Source organism: Bos javanicus, chromosome 7 (genome assembly GCF_032452875.1).
Source record: "Bos javanicus breed banteng chromosome 7, ARS-OSU_banteng_1.0, whole genome shotgun sequence".
Lineage (NCBI taxonomy): Eukaryota > Metazoa > Chordata > Mammalia > Artiodactyla > Bovidae > Bos > Bos javanicus.
Window position 1 is genome coordinate 44,156,186 of NC_083874.1, and position 20,406 is coordinate 44,176,591.

A 20,406-nucleotide genomic window follows, 5' to 3' on the forward strand; every position below is an offset into this window, starting at 1 on the left:
CTATATTAAACTTCTTTTTACCAATATCTTCCCCCTGCAGTACCTCCAGTAGTATCTGGGAAAGTCTTAATAGTTTTCCCCAGAAACATAATTCAGACAGATTCAAAGATGGGTTTAATGTCTTAGGTATTTCATGGTGGTAAAAATTATCTTTAGCAATGTTGCTGTGGTAGTTTTGTGGGATTTTCTGTCAGTGAATCTTGTTGACTAAGAAGGGGGAGGATATGATAACCATATACTTAATTTAATCTCAGGGTAAAAGGTAGAAGTTTGATTTAAGAATATATTACTGTTGTTTCCCAAATCTTTGACAGACCTTTTCCTAGAGTCCACTCTTGTACTCTGATCTTGACACAGGCTCAGATATGAAAACGGAGGGATTTTGACAAATGTATGTTCTTTTCATACTGGTACAGCCCGTTTCTTTAAATAGCCCTTCTCAACAGATTGTCACTCAACAGATTATTGCATAAAATGTGAGCAGGAAGCCAGGTGGTATTAAGAGGTATTTTATGAATGACGGCAGAGCCTTGGGTGGTACCCTCTTTCCTTCTGTTATGAGGAGACTGAACCTGTGTCGTAATCTGAGCCAGCAGAGCCCTGAGGTCCCTCGACTGATACTCTCAGACTGTATCCTGAAGTCTACTTAGTCTTAGTCCACACAGGCCTGTCAGGCTGGGTCAGACAGACCTTCCTTACCACTTGGTGTCCGCCTTTTATTTTCTTTATGGCTAGCTTAACTTTTGGTGTTTTAACACTTATTTGTGTGAGTCTTTCTGAGATTGCAGGACTTCTGCACTATAGGACTTTAGTTATTCCTCACCCTCATCTCTTAAATCTCAGGACTGCTGTGCCACCCTGCCCTCATTGTTTTGAGCATTAAAATACAACTACCTGCTTCCAAATGGCACAAACTTTTATGTGTGTGTGTGTGTATGTTACTGTGGAGGGGATGAAGAGTGGTGGTGGGTTTTCTTACATATTTTTGAATTATTTTGTTGTGATAAGATGTTATATTGCTCTCTTGTTTCATTGTAAAACATGAATTGAAAGATTCTTTTAATCTAAGTGTCTATTCTAATTGTTTTTAAATAGAGTTAAAGAAAGAAGATATTTATGCAGTGGAGATAGTTGGTGGTGCAACACGAATCCCTGCAGTGAAAGAGAAGATCAGCAAATTTTTTGGTAAAGAAATCAGTACAACACTAAATGCCGATGAAGCTGTCACTCGAGGCTGTGCATTGCAGGTGAGCTTCCTTTCTTTCACAGGCAGCCACTGACAGGTCGTTGTAGCAGTCCAGCAGTGGCTAATGTATCCAGCTAGTCTGAGACTAGCTCCTGATTTTAGGTCTAAGATTCTGAAACATTTGTTTTAAAATTGATACTAGAGGTGGCCTTCATAAATGGAATTATTAGTACTATATAACATGTAATAAGATGAAAGAATTTACTAGAAACATAAGTAGGCCTGAAATACTACTAGAATTTGGTATATTTGTTACATGAAGTAGTGTTATACATCAGTTAAATAAAGGTTGAGATTAATGGAAAAATAACAAGGAATAGCTAGATTAATGGGTGATTTGACAAATGATAGACACTTATAAAACCACTTATTTCAGTTCAGTTCAGTTCAGTCGCTCAGTCGTGTCCGACTCTTTGTGACCCCATGAATCGCAGCACGCCAGGCCTCCCTGTCCATCACCAACTCCCGGAGTTCACTGAGACTCAAGTCCATCGAGTCGGTGATGCCATCCAGCCATCTCATCCTCTGTCGTCCCCTCCTCCTCTTGCCCCCAATCCCTCCCAGCATCAGAGTCTTTTCCAGTGAGTCATCTCTTCTCATGAGGTGGCCAAAGTACTGGAGTTTCAGCTTTAGTATAATTCCTTCCAAAGAAGTCCCAGGGCTGATGTCCTTCAGAATGGACTGGTTGGATCTCCTTGCAGTCCAAGGGACTCTCAAGAGTCTTCTCCAACACCACAGTTCAAAAGCATCAATTCTTTGGCGCTCAGCCTTCTTCACAGTCCAACTCTCACATCCATACATGACCACAGGAAAAACCGTAGCCTTGACTAGACGGACCTTCATTGGCAAAGTAATGTCTCTGCTTTTTAATATGCTATCTAGGTTGGTCATAACTTTCCTTCCAAGGAGTAAGCGTCTTTTAATTTCATGGCTGCAGTCATCATCTGCAGTGATTTTGGAGCCCCCCAAAATAAAGTCTGACACTGTTTCCACTCTTTCCCCATCTATTTCCCATGAAGTGATGGGACCAGATGCCATGATTTTCATTTTTGAATGTTTAGTTTTAAGCCAACTTTTTCACTCTCCTCTTTCACCTTCATCAAGAGGCTTTTTAGTTCCTCTTCACTTTCTGCCATAAGGGTGGTGTCATCTGCATATCTGAGGTTATTGATATTTCTCCCGGCAATCTTGATTCCAGCTTGTGCTTCTTCCAGCCCAGCGTTTCTCATGATGTACTCTGCATATAAGGTAAATAAGCAGGGTGACAATATACAGCCTTGACGTACTCCTTTTCCTATTTGGAACCAGTCTGTTGTTCCATGTCCAGTTCTAACTGTTGCTTCCTAACCTGCATACAAATTTCTCAAGAGGCAGGTCAGGTGGTCTGGTATTCCCATCTCTTTCAGAATTTTCCACAGTTTATTGTGATCCACACAGTCAAAGGCTTTGGCATAGTCAATAAAGCAGAAATAGATGCTTTTCTGGAACTCTCTTCCTTTTTCCATAATCCAGCTGATGTTGTCAATTTGGTCTCTGGTTCCTCTGCCTTTTCTAAAACCAGTTTGAACATCTGGAAGTTCATGGTTCACATATTGCTGAAGCCTGGCTTGGAGAATTTTGAGCATTACTTTACTAGCGTGTGAGATGAGTGCAATTGTGTGGTAGTTTGAACATTCTTTGGCATTGCCTTTCTTTGGGATTGGAATGAAAACTGACCTTTTCCAGTCCTGTGGCCACTGCTGAGTTTTCCAAATTTGCTGGCATATTGAGTGCAGCAGTTTCACAGCATCATCTTTCAGGATTTGAAATAGCTCAACTGGAATTCCATCACCTCCGCTAGCTTTGTTTGTAGTGATGCTTTCTAAGGCCCACTTGACTTCACATTCCAGGATGTCTGGCTCTAGGTGAGTGATCACACCATCGTGATTATCTGGGTCATGAAGATCTTTTTTGTATAGTTCTTCTGTGTATTCTTGCCACCTCTTCTTAATATCTTCTGCTTCTGTCAGTTCCATACCATTTCTGTCCTTTATCGAGCCCATCTTTGCATGAAATGTTCCCTTGGTATCTCTGATTTTCTTGAAGAGATCTCTACTGCTAAGTCACTTCAGTCGTGTCCGACTCTGTGCGACCCCATAGACGGCAGCCCACCAGGCTCCCTCGTCCCTGGGATTTTCCAGGCAAGAACACTGGAGTGGGTTGCCATTTCCTCCTCCAATGCATGAAAGTGAAAAGTGAAAGTGAAGTCGCTCAGTCGTGTCCAACCCTCAGCGACCCCATCTCTAGTCTTTCCCAATATGTTGTTTGCCTCTATTTCTTTGCATTGATCTCTGAGGAAGGCTTTCTTTTCTCTCCTTACTATTCTTTGGAACTCTGCATTCAGATGCTTATATCTTTCCTTTTCTCCTTTGCTTTTCGCTTCTTTTCTTTTCACAGCTATTTGTAAGTCCTCCCCAGACAGCCATTTTGCTTTTTTGCATTTCTTTTCCATGGGGATGGTCTTGATCCCTGTCTCCTGTACAGTGTCACGAACCTCAGTCCATAGTTCATCAGGCACTCTATCTATCAGATCTAGGCCCTTAAATCTATTTCTCACTTCCACTGTATAATCATAAGGGATTTGATTTAGGTCATACCTGAATGGTCTAGTGGTTTTCCCTACTTTCTTCAATTTCAGTCTGAATTTGGCAATAAGGAGTTCATGAATATAATCAATCTGATTTCGGTGTTGACCATCTGGTGATGTCCATGTGTAGAGTCTTCTCTTGTGTTGTTGGAAGAGGGTGTTGGCTATGACCAGTGCATTTTCTTGCAAAACTCTATTAGCCTTTGCCCTGCTTCATTCCGTATTCCAAGGCCAAATTTGCCTGTTACTCCAGGTGTTTCTTGACTTCCTACTTTTGCATTCCAGTCCCCTATAATGAAAATGACATGTTTTTTGGGTGTTAGTTCTAGAAGGTCTTGTAGGTCTTCATAGAACCATTCAACTTCAGCTTCTTCAGCTTACTGGTTGGGGCATAGACTTGGATTACTGTGATATTGAATGGTTTGCCCTGGAAACGAACAGAGATCATTCTGTCGTTTTTGAGATTGCATCCAAGTACTGCATTTCGAACTCTTTTGTTGACCATGATGGCTACTCCATTTCTTGTGAGGGATTCCTGCCCGCAGTAGTAGATACAATGATCGTCTGAGTTAAATTCACCCATTCCAGTCCGTTTTAGTTCGCTGATTCCTAGAATGTCAACGTTCACTCTTGCCATCTCCTGTTGGACCACTTCCAATTTGCTTTGATTCATGGACCTGACATTCCAGGTTCCTATTCAGTATTGCTCTTTACAGCATCGGACATTGCTTCTATCACCAGTCACATCCACAACTGGGTATTGTTTTCGCTTTGGCTCCATCCCTTCATTCTTTCTGGAGTTATTTCTCCACTGATCTCCAGTAGCATATTGGGCACCTACTGACCTGGGGAAGTTCCTCTTTCAGTATCGTATCATTTTGCCTTTTCATACTGTTAAGTGGTTTGCCATTCCCTTCTCCAGTGGACCACATTCTGTCAGACCTCTGCACCATGACCCGCCTGTCTTAGGTGGCCCCACGGGCATGCCTTAGTTTCATTGAGTTAGACAAGGCTGTGGTCCTAATGTGATTAGATTGACTAGTTTTCTCTGAGTATGGTTTCAGTGTGTCTGTGTTAACATTCCCTGGTAGCTCAGAGGTTAAAGTGTCTGCTTGCAATGCGGGAGACCTGGGTTCGATCCCTTGTTTGGGAAGATCCCCTGGAGAAGGAAATGACAATCTACTCCAGAATTCTTGCCTGGAGAATCCCATGGATGGAGGAGCTTGGTGGGCTACAGTCCACGGGGTCACAAAGAGTCGGACACGACTGAGCGACTTCACCGCTTATTTGGACTTCCCTGGTGGCTCAGATGGTAAAGCGTCTGTCTAGAATGTGGGAGATCTGGGTTTAAGCCCTGGGTTGGGAAGATCCCCTGGAGAAGGAAATGGCAAGGCACTCCAGTACTCTTTCCTGGAAATTCCCATGGACAGAGGGGCCTGATTGGCTACAGTCTATGGGGTCACAAAGGGTCGTCACCACTTATTTAGATACTGCTAAATTATTAATGTAAGTAGATGCTCTTCTGAAGTCATTTTTCTTATAGGTCTTATATAGTTCATAATGCCTATTTGACAAATGGAGTTTTTAAAAATTCTTATTGTAGTGTGCAATCTTATCGCCTGCTTTCAAAGTCAGAGAATTTTCTATCACTGATGTAGTACCATATTCAATATCTCTGAGATGGAATTCTCCAGCTGAAGAAGGGTCAAGGTAATGTTTTTTTAATGATTTTTGTACTTAACAAGTTAAGTCTTGGTAAATACTCTGTTTCAGCTTACACAAATCTCTTATGTTATAGTGCATGAAGCAAAGTGATTATTTACTTTACTCATCAGAATAAGTTTGTGTCCTTATTAATTTTGTTTATTTGATCCTGCTGAAATAATTGGTGCCTTTTATGTGCCCTGGTGGCTCAGACGGTAAAGAGTCTGCCTGCAGTGCGGGAGACGTGTGCTCGATCCCTGGGTTGGGAAGATCCCCTGGAGAAGGAAATGGCAACCCACTCCAGTGTTCTTTCCTGGAGAATCCCATGGGCGGAGGAGCCTGACAGGCTGCAGTCCCCAGGGTCGCGAAGAGTCGGACACGACTTCACTTTAACTTTTACTTTCATGTGTTGAAGTGTGTGTGTGTGTGTTTAAAACTGATACTTTACATAAACACACTTAGATTTTTTGTTTTTCTTAGAAACTCTTATGAACTGGAAATGATGCCAGTTGAGAAGAGTAACTAGAGTTGTATAATAATTACAAAACTAGAATACCTGGGTAAAAGTGTTAGAAATGTCCTAAATTTGTGTTTGTCTTTTTTCCTCCATTCAGTGACTGTGAAGTCTTTTCAAAAAATCATGCTGCTCCTTTCTCTAAAGTACTCACATTTTATAGAAAGGAACCTTTCACTCTTGAGGCTTATTATAGCTCTCCTCAAGATTTGCCTTATCCAGATCCTGCTATAGGTAAGTAAAGAGTTGGGAATTTAAAAAATTATGTACTTGGGAGAATGGGAATAGCAAAGTAAGTATCATATACTGAAATGTGAGTATTTTAAATCACATGCACAAAAAAACCTTTCAGAATGGGAATAGCAAAGTGAGTATAATATACTGAAATTTGAATACTTTAAATCACATGCACAGAAAAACCTTTCAGTTTTATTATCAGGTTCAGAACCAGCAGGATGGTCATTATTTAATTGGATCTCCTCCTGTGGACCGAAGTTCTTTTTTTTTAAATAAGATTTTTAAAATTAATTTTAATCAGTTAAAAAATTTTTGGCTGCACCATGTGGCTAATTAGTTCTTAGTTCCCTGACCAGGAATAAAACCTGTGCCCTTGACAGGGAAAGCATGATGGAGTCCTGACCATTGGACCACCAAGGAGTTCCCTGGGCTGGTTAATGCACATTATTTATTGTTATACTTTGTGCATACTGTGATGCTGGTTACTGAAAGTATTCAATTCTGACCCTAACATAGAGTTAGGTGTACACAGAAAAATTATTAGCAGATTGTGATAATCAGTCATAGGCTATGGAACCATGTTGTCTTCATTCTTCATTGACTATGAGAAATTTAGTATCTGGAAATAATAACAGTTGAGGAGAGAGAATCTAGAGAGTTAATGATAATTACAGAACTAGAGTACATGCGTAAAGTATTAGGAACGTCCTGAATGGCACTTAGAAGCTTAGAAAGTTAACCTACTGCGTTTTCCTCACTTGTAAAACAGAAATAAACATGATAATTAATAGTTTACAGAGTTTTATGACATTAAAAACATGAGCAAAACGCTAGTATAGTAACTGAATCTAGAAATGGCAGTTTCTTAATAAGTGACAATATGGAATCTTTGGGATTTTCAGTAGATGCAAATGTGACCAATCTGTTCTAGGAATTTACTCTGAAATGACTTAGCAGCAGCAGCAGCATATAAAGATGAATTGGGATAAGGGACTGGAGGGAAGGACATGTTTGAAGAGTTAGGAGATACTTGAGTTCTTAATTGGGAGAAGATGATTAAAAGTTTGGTTATATGTGAAAGAAGGAGAAATCTGATGATGTATTAAGATTCTAAGAGTGCCCACTTTGCTTATTTGAAGTATTGTGCTACTGACCTTTCACTGAGAAATGGACATAACCTGGCAGTATGGGCATATATTTGTGTTTGAATTCATCCTCTTAGGTTATGTGTTCTCTTTTGTCTTTCATACATCCTTAGCTCAGTTCTCAGTTCAGAAAGTCACTCCTCAGTCTGATGGCTCCAGTTCAAAAGTGAAAGTCAAGGTTCGAGTAAATGTCCATGGCATTTTCAGTGTGTCCAGTGCCTCTCTAGTGGAAGTGCACAAGTTTGAGGAAAATGAGGAACCGATGGAAACAGATCAGAATGCAAAGGAGGAAGAGGTAATCTAGATAATTTTATACCATTTTAGGCCATTTATAATGGCTCAGAGGTGACACTTGTCTAGAAATTCTAGCAAATAGGGTGACAGAGCTGCTGAGAGTAGGTTTGCATGCATAGCCCATCATGTGTGAACTAGCACAAAGTATTTATATGGAATTTGTATAGAAATGGGACATAGTCGGCTTCCTCCTTTAGACCATGCGCTTGTCAATTTGAGTTATTCTTGATTCATTTGTGATTACTGGAGAATGCTGAGTCTCAGTTGATTATTTCCATAGGTAGCGTAGAATTCGCACTCATCTGTTGGAGTCATGCACTGGGCCTTGTCCTTATTGTGTGTAAAAATCAAGGCTTTATAAAACTGCATGAACTGATGTTCAGGTCTCATCCCCACAGATTTTGTTGAAGTTGGTCTGGGCTACAGCCCAGGTAGGTGTTGGTTTTAAAAACCTCTGAGGCTATTATAATACGCCATAGGCATTGAAAGCTAGTGTGATTCAAGGTCTCTACAGACATCTTTCTTATTGGCAGGCTTTGTTGTTTAAGCACTTCTAAAAGAATTTTCAAGGTGTCTACTTTCCCTAATGCATACAGTGGTTGTACTTTTGAGGATGAAATGTCTGATTTTAAAAACTACTGTAAGAAGAGAGAAATGTGTTCATGAGGAAGCAAGGAGAAACTCATGTTCTCTTCAGATTTTATTGTGTTAAATATTGCCACACTACATACTTCTGAGTACTGCTATGGCTTTATAATGTAGTTCTGTAACCACTCTTTTGTATATAAGGGCAGGCAAATGTTATCTCCATTGTACAGATGTGGTAACTGAGATCCAGAGAGGAAAACTTTTGTGTTCTAAGAATAACATATATGTCATAGCTGGAATTAGAGTCTGGTTTGTCTGATTGCTGGTAATTAGCAGGAATTCCATATCCTGTGATTTTGCCACTGTGTCGTGAAAGTTGCTTTAGTCTTTCGCTAGTATTTCCTAGTTTCAGAATTCGATGTGACCTGTTTTTCAGAAGATGCAAGTGGACCAGGAGGAGCCACATGTTGAAGAGCAACAGCAGCAGACACCAGCAGAAAATAGGGTGGAGTCTGAAGAAATGGAGGTATAAATTGTGTTTTACAGTGTGATTTGCTGTCTTTTTACATACATGGTTTTGACCTGACATATTATGTCTTGGAAGGGGATTAGAAATCTTCATTTCTTTGAACAGTCCTTTTTTTTTTTGGTGTTGAAATAGAATTTATTTAGAATAGTTTTTTGTTTAAAAAAATCCCCCTAATCTAAAAGTTTGGCTTTCAGCACATATCAGGTTGCTGCCTTATCATATTCAGGCTGCCTTAACAGCCTTTAGAAATATTAAAATTGTAAACATTAATGAAACACTCCGAGTCTTCCTTAAATAATGTATGACAAGTTCCAGTCTAGTACTCTTAAAGGCAAAATTATATCAGTTCTCATAATTTTGACATGTAGTCTTTATAATTTAAGAGATCAATGTAACATTCCCCTAAAGAGCTGTTTATAACACTGTGTATCAGGAAGAGAGAGAATACAGAGGTCTTTCAGTTCTGCCTTGCATAGAGATAAAACTCAATAATATTAACTCCACAGTACTTAAAAGCCTTTCATAAAACAAGTAACAACTTTCTGCTTTAGTTTCCAAGAAGCCAGAAAACTGATCTCTAAATTTGAAGCTTTACATCCCTCTGCCTCAAATTCTGAGATGCTCTTTTGATTTACACACCAGTTTTACATGAGGCCGATTGTCTCATTTAAGAATGGTCTGAGTATTGTGATTTTCTTTTTTTAAATAAATATTTAACTGGAAAATCCCTGGGCAAGGCCTTACCAATCAGTATTTTAATATTGAAAATTGAAGTGTTTAACATAATATAAATTCGCTTAGGCCTTGAAGCTTTTAAGTTCCTTTCAGACCAAAAGCTCTCAGTGCAGTGGGGTGAAATTGAGAGCTATGTGGTGGACTTTATTTCCCACCTTGATAAAACTAGATTTCTGCAGATCTTGTAGCTCCGTCATGTCAGTGTAGTTTCAGAGTCTTACTATTTACTATTGTAGTTTTCCAGGTAATTTGTAACGGCCTGAGCTATTGATACGTAGCCTAATACAAAAGAAATCGAAAGGAGAAAATTTGAAATCATTTGCTTGAGATTACAGGACTGTATTATTGTTGAAATGTCTGTCTCAAGCAGTGTGAATCTGTTAGCAGTGAGCCTTGGGGTCCTCGGGAAGTCCATGGGAAATAAAAGACCTTGTAAACTTGGCTAAGGTTGTGCAGCACCCATCAGTCCCACTCATGAGACTATGCTGCTAATCCCCTCTCTGCCAGTATATTTGAAGTCTTAAAGCAAGATTTTGTAGTGTGTTTGGAAAGTGTGTTTGGCAAGATGGTCTTTGAACTTTAGTCTGGATGGCATGTGGGAAGAGAGCACTCAGAAGCCCTAGTTTGACTAGTGATTGGTTCATGCTGGTTTCTGAATTGCTGTTACTAATAGTCATCTTACCCATAACTTACTCTTCACTAATAGTGAAACATGATTTTTTCAAATTTTGTCAACTCTTCTGAAACTTATCTTTACCTTGAAATACTGTTCAAGATAATAATATATTGACATACAGTTTGTAAATAATATTGAAATGAATGTGTAACATTTTTGGGTGCATTACAACCTGTTCTTTAACTTTTCAGTTTTCATGTTTAAATTTTGGCATCAGCATTGAAAACAGCTTTTCTTACAAATTATGTATGACATTGCAGGGTATAATCTCACCTCCTAAGGTATTTCTGATTGTGGCATTTAAAAAAGTTTGGCAGAGCCTTTAGGAGGCTCAAGTCTGGTACCCATTTTCATGTCGGTTAACAAACTTTAATTAATTTAACTTTGCAAATAATTGTAAAAAGAGAAAATAATGGACAGAGGAAATCATGCTGACAGATGCTTTAGTGTCTTGTAGGCCTTTTCGGAGGTGAAGACCTGTTGTTGCCTGGGTTGGGGGCAGCAGTGGGGGAGAGAAATACCTATTTTTCTTTGTTCTTGAAGGTGGGGGAGGAGAAAGGAATGAGGTGGGCCTGACCTTTCCTCCTCCCCCCATCAGGCCTTAGAGGTGTGGGAAGTTTCATGGAGTTATTTAGGTTCCTTTCGTGAGGTGGCTTGGGAACTGACACCTTTTGTAATATTGTTTTTAAAGGAAATAAAATACAAATGATAACATAAATTTCAGCTCTGACGTAAGATTTGGACAGGAGGTGGGGAAATGACTTTGAAATCTTGCCTCATGTCATAGAGAAGATTATATTCCAGATTATTTGAAAGTTACAGATGAAGAATTAAAAACAGCTGGAATGGGACTTCCCTGATGGTCTAGTGGTTAAAAATCTGCCAGTGCAGACATGGGTTTGATCCCTGGTCCAAGAGGATTCCATATGCCACAGATCACACAGCTAAGCCTGTGCACCACAACCACTGAGCTTGCTGCTCTGTAATAAGAGGAGCACCTCAGTGAGAAGCCTTGCACCACAACTAGAGACAGGCTGTGTGTAGCTGCAATGAAGGCCCAGCGCAGCCAAAAGGAAATAAATATTAAAAAAAAAAGCTGGAATGAATATTTTTCTAATCTGTGAATCAGCAGGAGCTTTGAAAGCATGAAAGCAGTGAAAGTAATCACAAAGGGAAAGATGGATGGGTTAAAAAATAAAAGCTTGCATAGACTAATAAAAGATTAGAAAAAATCTAGAAGAGTCAATCACTGGGGGGAAAAATCACAAAGATCCCAAGAGAATGGTGAATGAAATATGACTAGGCAATTTGGAGGAGTAAATATACCTTATAAATGTGTAAGAAAAGGTTATTGCCCCAATGAAAATAATAGATCACGGCAAATGAATTCTTCTTTGTGGCCAGGGTACAGCGAAATGGACTCTCTTACTCCTTGTGAGAATCGAAATAGGTATAGATACTCTGGAAGTCATCTTATTGCTGTATTTCTGATCCTTAAAAATTTCATTACCCTCTCCCTACTCATTTCCTATGCACATTTGTATGTTTAGATAAGAGTGGAAGAAAATTAGAGAATATTTAATTGTAATGGTATGTTGATGGTGGGGTTATGGGAGTTTATGTGTGTGTGTATGTATGTATATGTGTATATGTGTGTACAAATCAGTAGTAAGTATAATCACACTGTGATACAATCAGTCTCCAGAACTTCTTTCATCTGTCTAACCAAAATTCATTTCTTCTATTCGTTCTTTCCCCATCCTCTGGGAACCACCATTACTTTTTATCTCTATGGATTTGACTATTCATATATTTCTAACTTTGCAGGTATTATAAGAAAACAAACTTAAGTTAGTAAAAAAGCAAAACCAACCTTTGAAACATGACCCATTTGGAAGCTGGAGTCTGTATGTGTGTACTTAATGATTTCTCTTATTTTAGACCTCTCAAGCTGGATCAAAAGACAAAAAGATGGACCAACCACCTCAAGCCAAGAAGGCAAAAGTGAAGACCAGTACTGTGGACCTGCCAATTGAGAATCAGCTCTTATGGCAGATAGACAGAGAGATGCTCAACTTATACATTGAAAATGAGGTGGTTATTTTAAGTCTGCTAGAGCAATAAGCTAGAACAGTAATGCGACCATAGTGTTCAAATGTGTCTAGTGACCTTTATGCATTGTGTGGGGTTTGGGAATAATTGAACGTTTTGGGGTGTTGGAGGACAAGTTTAGTAGATCCCAAGATACATCATCAAAATTGTTTTATGGTGATACGTCTGTTGCTAAAAACTCTCTTACGAAATCTCTTAACATTTCGGGGAGGTATCATTCATGTTTTTGGGTGTGTGAGTTTGGTTGTTCACTAGAGATTGGGATGTTTGAGGCCAGGGTCAGGGAAGTCGATCAGTGGGAGAACTCAGAGTAGCCTTAATGTTCTGTTTATTAGTTTCTGTTACCAGTCAGTATGTAACTCTGGTTATGGTGAGTGATGCAGTGTTTGGGACCTTGGGGCACAATTATTCAATTAATTGTTGTCTTTGAGGTTTCTTATGGTAGGTACATTGGGTCTTAGAATAGTTTTATAGAACCTTTAGCATCTATACTATATGAATAATTTTTATTTTTCCTGGGTATGTAATACAAGCAGGTTATACCCACCTTGTGGCAGTGAGCTAATAGTTTCTTTTAGTTCTTGTCCTAGCATTTTCCTTATTTTTACTTTTGAGTTTCAGCATCTTGCTATTTCTTCTGTTGCTCTTTTTTTCCTAAGCATACCCACGAAACTCTTACTTGATCGTCATAATTTACTGAGGACTAATGCCTCTAGCTCTTTTCTCGGATGATTTGCAGAACTAAAAGGATTTTGGGAAGAAGGCTTCTCTTAACTTTTATTACTATATTACTTAATGGTTAAGAGGAAATTGTCTCAGTTTTTTGAATGTCTGACTACTGTTCACAGGGTAAGATGATCATGCAGGATAAACTAGAGAAAGAGAGGAATGATGCTAAGAATGCAGTAGAAGAATATGTGTACGAAATGAGAGACAAGCTGAGTGGTGAATATGAGAAGTTTGTGAGTGAAGATGTAAGTATGTGCCGCCGTGTGTCTGCTCATTTTGTGTCTTCTGGGAGGATCCTTAAATGTACTTACAAGTGATGTTTTGCATCTGTAGGTATACAGTAAAATGATTAAAAATATTTTTTGGGGGGGCAGTTTTATATTGTTTTTTTTATATAGTATTGGTGGAGTGTTTCCTAAAGGTTAGTCTTTGTGCATCACTTTTTTTTGGTGTGTCACTTTTTGATACACTTGCATGCTATAATTTACCTAGGATTTTTCTTTAAAAAAAGCTCACTTTTCTCCTGATGCTTATTTTAACTCACTTGTTAGAAAAAGATTTACGTATAATTGACATATCATTTTAGTTGTTTCAGATGTGCAGCATAATGATTAGATGTTTATATACGTTGTAAAATGATTACCATCAGAAGTCTAAACATCTATCACTACACATACTTGATTTTTTTTCTTGTGATGAGAACTTTTAAGATTTATTCTCTTAGTTGCTTTCAATACAGTGTTATTTACTCTTAACACACTTATTTTTAAATGTACTTTTTAATTCTGAAATTTTCAAACATATCCAAATGTCTCCTACAGTGGAGAAAATAATGTAATAAACCCCCTTGTACCTATAAAACAAAATAAGATTGTGTCAGTCTTGTTTCCTATATCCCCGTCTCCCAACTACCTCATCTTTTAATGAAAATCCAGATGTATCATGGTCTGTGACTGTTTCTTTATTCCTGAATCAACTAATTTTTGATCGACTTAATTGTGCAATTGTTTCCTTCATCTTTAGGACCGTAACAATTTTACCTTGAAACTAGAAGATACTGAAAATTGGTTGTATGAGGATGGAGAAGACCAGCCAAAGCAAGTTTACGTGGATAAATTGGCTGAATTAAAAGTAAGTGATTCTTGAAAGCGAAATGTTGTACTTTGCATGGAGAACACCTCAAAATTCTAATTCTCATGTTAAATGAAGGCAGGTTGAAAGTGATTGAAAAGCTATACTTTTTATCACTTAGTTTCACTTTTTTTTTTTAACTTGATGATAACAAAACAATTTTTCTGAAAATTGAGTTCAGACATAAAATGTTTCACTGAATTGGAGCTTGAGTGTGTTCTTAATGTCAAGAAATTGAAAGACTAACAGGATGTATTCCTGTCCTCTAACAGGCAGTGGCAGTGCAGTTGGAGCAGGGCTGTGTATATACAGCTTCGATTCTCAATAGAGCAGAAGTGACTGGTTTTGTATGTAAAGAAGTGATAGTTACACTTCAGAGTTAAAAGTCCAAAGAATTATTTAAAAAGTTGAGGCCTCTTGTTTGGAAAAAGATGCAAGTACACAAGAACTTTTTCCATTTCTGTGGTTACTTAGTTTCTTGCTAAACTATTCCATTGTTGACTAACCTTTGGAATGGAATTGCTCAGGGACAGTAAGCACATGCAGTTGCCTGTCATTCTGGCAAGAATGTTAAGGGTCTCCAGTGAGATCCTGCTCATTGAGTTTTTTTATTTACTTTTTTTTAATGGGACTTGTTTAACACATGGAAGGAGACAGAATAATAGCTTCAGCTGTTGTCAGCTTATATCCAGTTTTGGTCCATATCTGCTCCTTTCCACTTCCAGTTATTCTTAAGCAAGTCTCTTAGGTTATATTTAACCCCAGAATATATCAGTGTGTATTTAAAAGAAAATATAACCTTATGCTGTACCATTATCACATGTGTAAAAATTCCTTAACATCACTATTAATATCACCATATGTTCAGTCAGTTTTGAGGTTCCAGTTGTTTCATAAATTATGTTTTAGCTTCTTTGACTCAGGATCCAAATAGGGCCCATACACTGTGTTGATATATCTCTTAAATCTGTATCCGTAGTTCTCCTTCCATCAGTTTCTCTTTCTTTACTTAGTTGATGAAAAAACTGAATCATTTGTCCTGGAGAATTTATTCCCAGTCTATATTTTACTCCTTTTCACCCCTGTGGTGTTTTATCTTATTGGTAAATTTATGGTTAGAGCTGGAGGCTTTGTAAGATACAGATTTAAACATTTTTGGCAAGTGTACTTCCTATCCAGTGTTTTATATCACTGTCAGGAGGCATCTCATTTTTGGTTGTCTCCCCAGTGTATTTTGAGAACTAGGGTTCAGGTGACAAGTTGAAGTGGCTCCACATGGAACAGAATTGATGTATATTCTAATGAAGCCTGAGGATACTATTTCGACCGTCTGGGGAAAAATATTCAACTTCTTATATATAGAACACAGAGATTAAATGAATTTTAATTCATAATCAATCTTAGTAGAAAAATACTGCTTTTGTTAGTTTAAACTCCCCTGTGAAGAATTTGTATATTCTCTCTTCTAATAAGAATCTAGGTCAGCCTATTAAGATGCGATTCCAGGAATCTGAAGAAAGACCAAAATTATTTGACGAACTAGGGAAACAAATCCAACAGTATATGAAAGTAATCAGCTCTTTCAAAAACAAGGTATCTTTTCTTTTTTTCCTCTTCCGTACTAATGTTTTGGTAGAATTCTGAGACATTTTCATAGCAGTTTTTTCTGTTATTTAATAACATTGTTTTCTTTTTGGATGTTAATGTCGTATAATATTTTATTTAACCTTATTAACAACTGGGATTTGCTGCTTCTCTTTAGTAAGGAGACTCAGTAATTGAGCAGTATTACTCAGTTTCCTTTTCTTGTTATGAAATGTTTCATTAGTGACTTAACTTGCTCTAGTCTGGTCTTAGAACACATTAGACAAATAATTTAGTTTGTAGGACTGTTTCAACAATAAACTATGGGTATCATTTTCTTGAGTACTATATGATACTCCAAAATATATTATATCATTAAATCTACACAGTACATTTATGAAATAGGTGGTTTAATCCTTACCCAGGTTACTCTTGGGGGAGCTGGGATTTGGCCTGTGGTCTGGGTTGCTCTCAGACTTTGGTCAATAGTTTGGTTAATTCTGCTTTTATACTCTAGGTTCTTGATGTATTGTCAGTGTTTAGTTCAGTTCAGTTGCTCAGTCGTGTCCAACTCTTTGCGACCCCATGAACGGTAGCATGCCAGACCTCCCTGTCCATCACCAGCTCCCAGAGCCTACCCAAACTCATGTCCATTGAGTCGGTGATGCCATCCAACCATTTCATCCTCCATCGTCCCCTTCTCCTCCTGCCCTCAATCTTTCCCAGCATCAGGGTCTTTTCCAATGAGTCAGCTCTTTGCATCAGGTGGCCAAAGTATTGGCGTTTCAGCTTCAACATCAGTCCTTCCAGTGAACACCCAGGACTGATCTCCTTTAGGATGGACTGGTTGGATCTCCTTGCAGTCCAAGGAGCTCTCAAGAGTGTTCTCCAGCACCACAGTTCAAAAGAATCAATTCTTTGGCACTCAGCTTTCTTTATAGTCCCAACTCTCACATCCATACATGACTACTAGAAAAACCATAGCCTTGACTAGATGGACCTTTGTTGGCAAAGTAATGCCTTTGCTTTTTAATATGCTGTCTAGGTTGGTCATAACTTTCCTTCCAAGGAGTAAATGTCTTTTAATTTCATGGCTGCAGTCACCATCTGCAGTGATTTTAGAGCCCCCAAAAATAAAGTCAACCACCGTTTCCCCATCTATTTGCCATGAAGTGATGGGACCTGATGCCATGATCTTAGTTTTCTGAGTTTTGAGCTTTAAGCTAACTTTTTCACTCTCTTTCACTTTCATCAAGAGGCTCTTTGGTTCTTCTTCACTTTCTGCCATAAGGGTGGTGTCATCTGCATGTAAGAAACTTAAATATAATAAGCTAAGCTTTCTAAAAAGATGAATTTTAAAATTTTACTTCTGAAAGGATTCTTTTAAAAAACTGTATTCATAATTATTTTGTTTCTTAACTTCGATACCTAAACCTCCAGTCTCATATCTAATGACATGGCCTTTTTTTGCATTGTAAAATTATATTTATTTATTTGCAAAATTATATTTATAAGATTTTGTGTAAAGCATGTGTTGTTTATACTGTTGAAACCTTTTAATTGCCACCTTGTGTATTCCTTTTGACCTTGAAATGCATTTTCTCTGTGTTAAAAATTGAGGTTACTTTCCTTTATTGAATTTTTAGGGAATTGAATGTATAGCTTGTGAGGCTAGATGGACTTCATTTTCGGAAAGATTGTAGCTTTTTGGAAGATGCTGAAGAACTAGGCAGTATTTGAGTAGGGACTGTATTATTCTTTGATGCTTGTCTGGTTGGCTTCTGGTTATAGGAGGACCAGTATGATCATTTGGATGCTGCTGACATGCTGAAGGTGGAAAAAAGCATGAATGAGGCCATGGAGTGGATGAATAACAAGCTGAATCTGCAGAACAAGCAGAGTCTGACCATGGATCCAGTTGTCAAGGCAAAAGAGATTGAAGCTAAAATTAAAGTAATTCATGATTTTAAAGATTTAATAGTTTTTTCTAGTCGGTATTATTAATAGAGAATTTCATTACTCCATCTTTGGTTACATCTTGGGGATAGGATAAGAGAGGGTGGGCTTTGATTTTAGTATGCTATGTAAAATTACAAAAACTACTGTTTTCTCTCCTGTTGTTCTAGGAGCTGACGAGTATCTGCAGCCCTATAATTTCAAAGCCCAAACCCAAAGTGGAACCTCCAAAAGAGGAGCAAAAAAATGCAGAGCAGAATGGACCAGTGGATGGACAAGGAGACAACCCGGGCCCTCAGGCTGCTGAGCAGGGTACAGACACAGCTGTGCCTTCGGATTCAGACAAGAAGCTTCCTGAAATGGACATTGATTGATTCCAACAATTGTTTATATTAAAACAGACTATTATAAAGCTTTAAGTTGTCAACTTTGTTCTAAATATCAACTAGAGCAATTAAATACTGGAGATTTCTTAGTCAGTTTTTAGGGGACTTGAGGGGGAGGGGATATCAGTAATGTATGGAGCATTTTGACTTCTAAATAGTTAGATACAGAAATGAAGTGCATTGTATCTTTTTCATAATGGTACTATTTAGAAGCCCAGTTAGTCTTACTGAGCTTATGCTTCACTCCTTTTATGTTTAATCATGCTTATACAAAGAGAAGTTTGTTTTAGAAAGTTGAGCTATAGCACAGGCTATACCTAGCTATCAAGCAAACTTTTTGTTATGACATAAATGACAGGAACTCTTAATTGTGCTTAAAAATTCTGCTGTGGAGGTTGCCACAAAGGCTCCCCGCCTGGTGTGGGGATGGGGGAGGGATCTCCCTCTGTTTCTGAGGGCTAGAGCATGGCGTAGATTAACGTAGAACAACAAAGGTGTGCTCTGAGCTTCACGTGTCACTCCGCTCCCCTGGGACCCCCCCCTCCCCCAATCTTCCCATCTTTCCCAGATAAAAGGGGTTCCCATTACAAATGCCGTGTGTTGCTCTTGGGGAAATAGACCCTTTCACCTGGAGCAGGTTGTTAACTGAGGATTTTAAACCTGGAGGTTCTTCCTGAGAATGTATATTTCTGAAAGTATGTTCATTAATATCCCAAGCATCAAAGTCTGAATAATTTTCTCTTCAGAAGGTTAGAATTGGGTAGATGTATTGTTGGATATAGGCATGGTAAATTTAACTGAGGGGTTGATTCTTGTTAATTATGGTATAAAGATTTGTATCCTGGCCTGCTTGTTCAGGTGAGAGATATTCTGTGTAAATTTGAGGTATAGCGTGAAGTCTTAGGACAAGAGTTAAGTTCTTTTTTGGCTCATTCACAGTCACTTCTGTGTTAAGCGTTAACATCTGTCATGAATCTGCCAATGTGTATGTGTTAAACGGCTGACAGACTGTACAAAAAACTAAGATGCACTGGATTGTACTGGATGAGTCTGAAGTTAGTGTTAAGTGTGGTGCCTGACTTCAGCAGTGCCTCATTCTTGCTCTGCGGTCACCGTCAGGAGCGCCAGAGCATTCCCTGTGGCAGTGCTTTGGGCGGTGTTGATAGGAGTGAGGCATTTGGGGAACTCTAAGGGAAACCTGTAGTATATTAGAGCCCAGAGCTGGTCCTTGCCCTAGAAACTGTTACAAGCTTTGTTGGTTACATTTTGGACCTTTGTAATAATTGTTAATCTGTATAACAGAGTGCTTCTCTGTTACTTTTGACTTATGTTGTTAGAAATAAGAGTATACCTTGCATATTTAGAATGAGTTGCTGTCCATCTCTGCACTAAAAAATTCAGACTGTTATAAGCTCTAAAGTCCTGTACAGAAACGTTGCTTAGAGGAGGAAGGTGGAAGTGTATTTATGTTGGTGTGTAAGCATGCATGGAAGCCTCACAGCACCAGGACTTGGCCCTGTTCTTAGAACATCCTTTGTCCATTCTCTACCTGTCCAGCTTCAAGAGTTCAGCTGGCCTGCTGTGAGGCCAGGAGCTACTTTGGGGTGCTGGCTGCAGGATTAAGCCAATGCTTATGCAACTTGACTCAGTCCTTAATGGCCATTTCTTCTAAAAATTTTCTTTTGTGTGTGGGGAGGGTGTGGGACTTGGGATGGGGTTGAATTTGAGGTTTAAACTAGAATTAAGATGATGTGGTCTTCTTGCTCTCTGTTTAGACAGGCTTGCAGACCAATTGAATTTACATGGAGACCAGACCAGAGAGTAACAGTTGATGACTTGTGTGCAGACAAACATTTATCCAGGTTGCATTATCTAAATTGGTTTGTTAAAGCTCCAGGTTACATTCTTACACAAAGAAAAACATTCAGTAAACATGAGACAAGTTTAGGAAAACTTAATAAAAAGAAACCTGTCTTACACGCTTAAGGAATGGTTTTCTTAATTTCATAATTGTGTGTGTGTGTCTGTGTTTTCAATAAAAAATTTTCTCTGGAGGGTAGCTAAATTCCAAGTTAACTTTTGTCAGTGATCTCCATTCTGAAGAACATTCAAGGCTCAGCACATTGGGTGGCAGGAAGTAGTTCTCTTTCCATACTCAACTCTCCCATGCTGAGTCTCAGCCCAGTTCTCTGGTTTAGGAATCCTTACCTTGTT

General features: G+C 38.6%; 1 protein-coding gene across 1 annotated transcript in view; it reads left to right on the plus strand.

Annotated features, from left to right (window-relative positions):
- Positions 1 to 20,178, plus strand: part of HSPA4 (heat shock protein family A (Hsp70) member 4) — a 54,010-nt gene extending 33,832 nt beyond the window's left edge. Inside the window, exons 9-19 of the mRNA XM_061423482.1 lie at positions 1,096 to 1,247; positions 5,476 to 5,582; positions 6,191 to 6,324; positions 7,586 to 7,767; positions 8,791 to 8,880; positions 12,236 to 12,388; positions 13,255 to 13,380; positions 14,159 to 14,266; positions 15,740 to 15,859; positions 17,642 to 17,803; positions 17,977 to 20,178. Coding sequence (XP_061279466.1) covers positions 1,096 to 1,247; positions 5,476 to 5,582; positions 6,191 to 6,324; positions 7,586 to 7,767; positions 8,791 to 8,880; positions 12,236 to 12,388; positions 13,255 to 13,380; positions 14,159 to 14,266; positions 15,740 to 15,859; positions 17,642 to 17,803; positions 17,977 to 18,180 — 1,538 coding nt within the window. The 3' untranslated portion in view covers positions 18,181 to 20,178. The remainder of the gene's footprint in view (positions 1 to 1,095; positions 1,248 to 5,475; positions 5,583 to 6,190; positions 6,325 to 7,585; positions 7,768 to 8,790; positions 8,881 to 12,235; positions 12,389 to 13,254; positions 13,381 to 14,158; positions 14,267 to 15,739; positions 15,860 to 17,641; positions 17,804 to 17,976) is intronic.
- Positions 20,179 to 20,406: the final 228 nt, after the last annotated feature.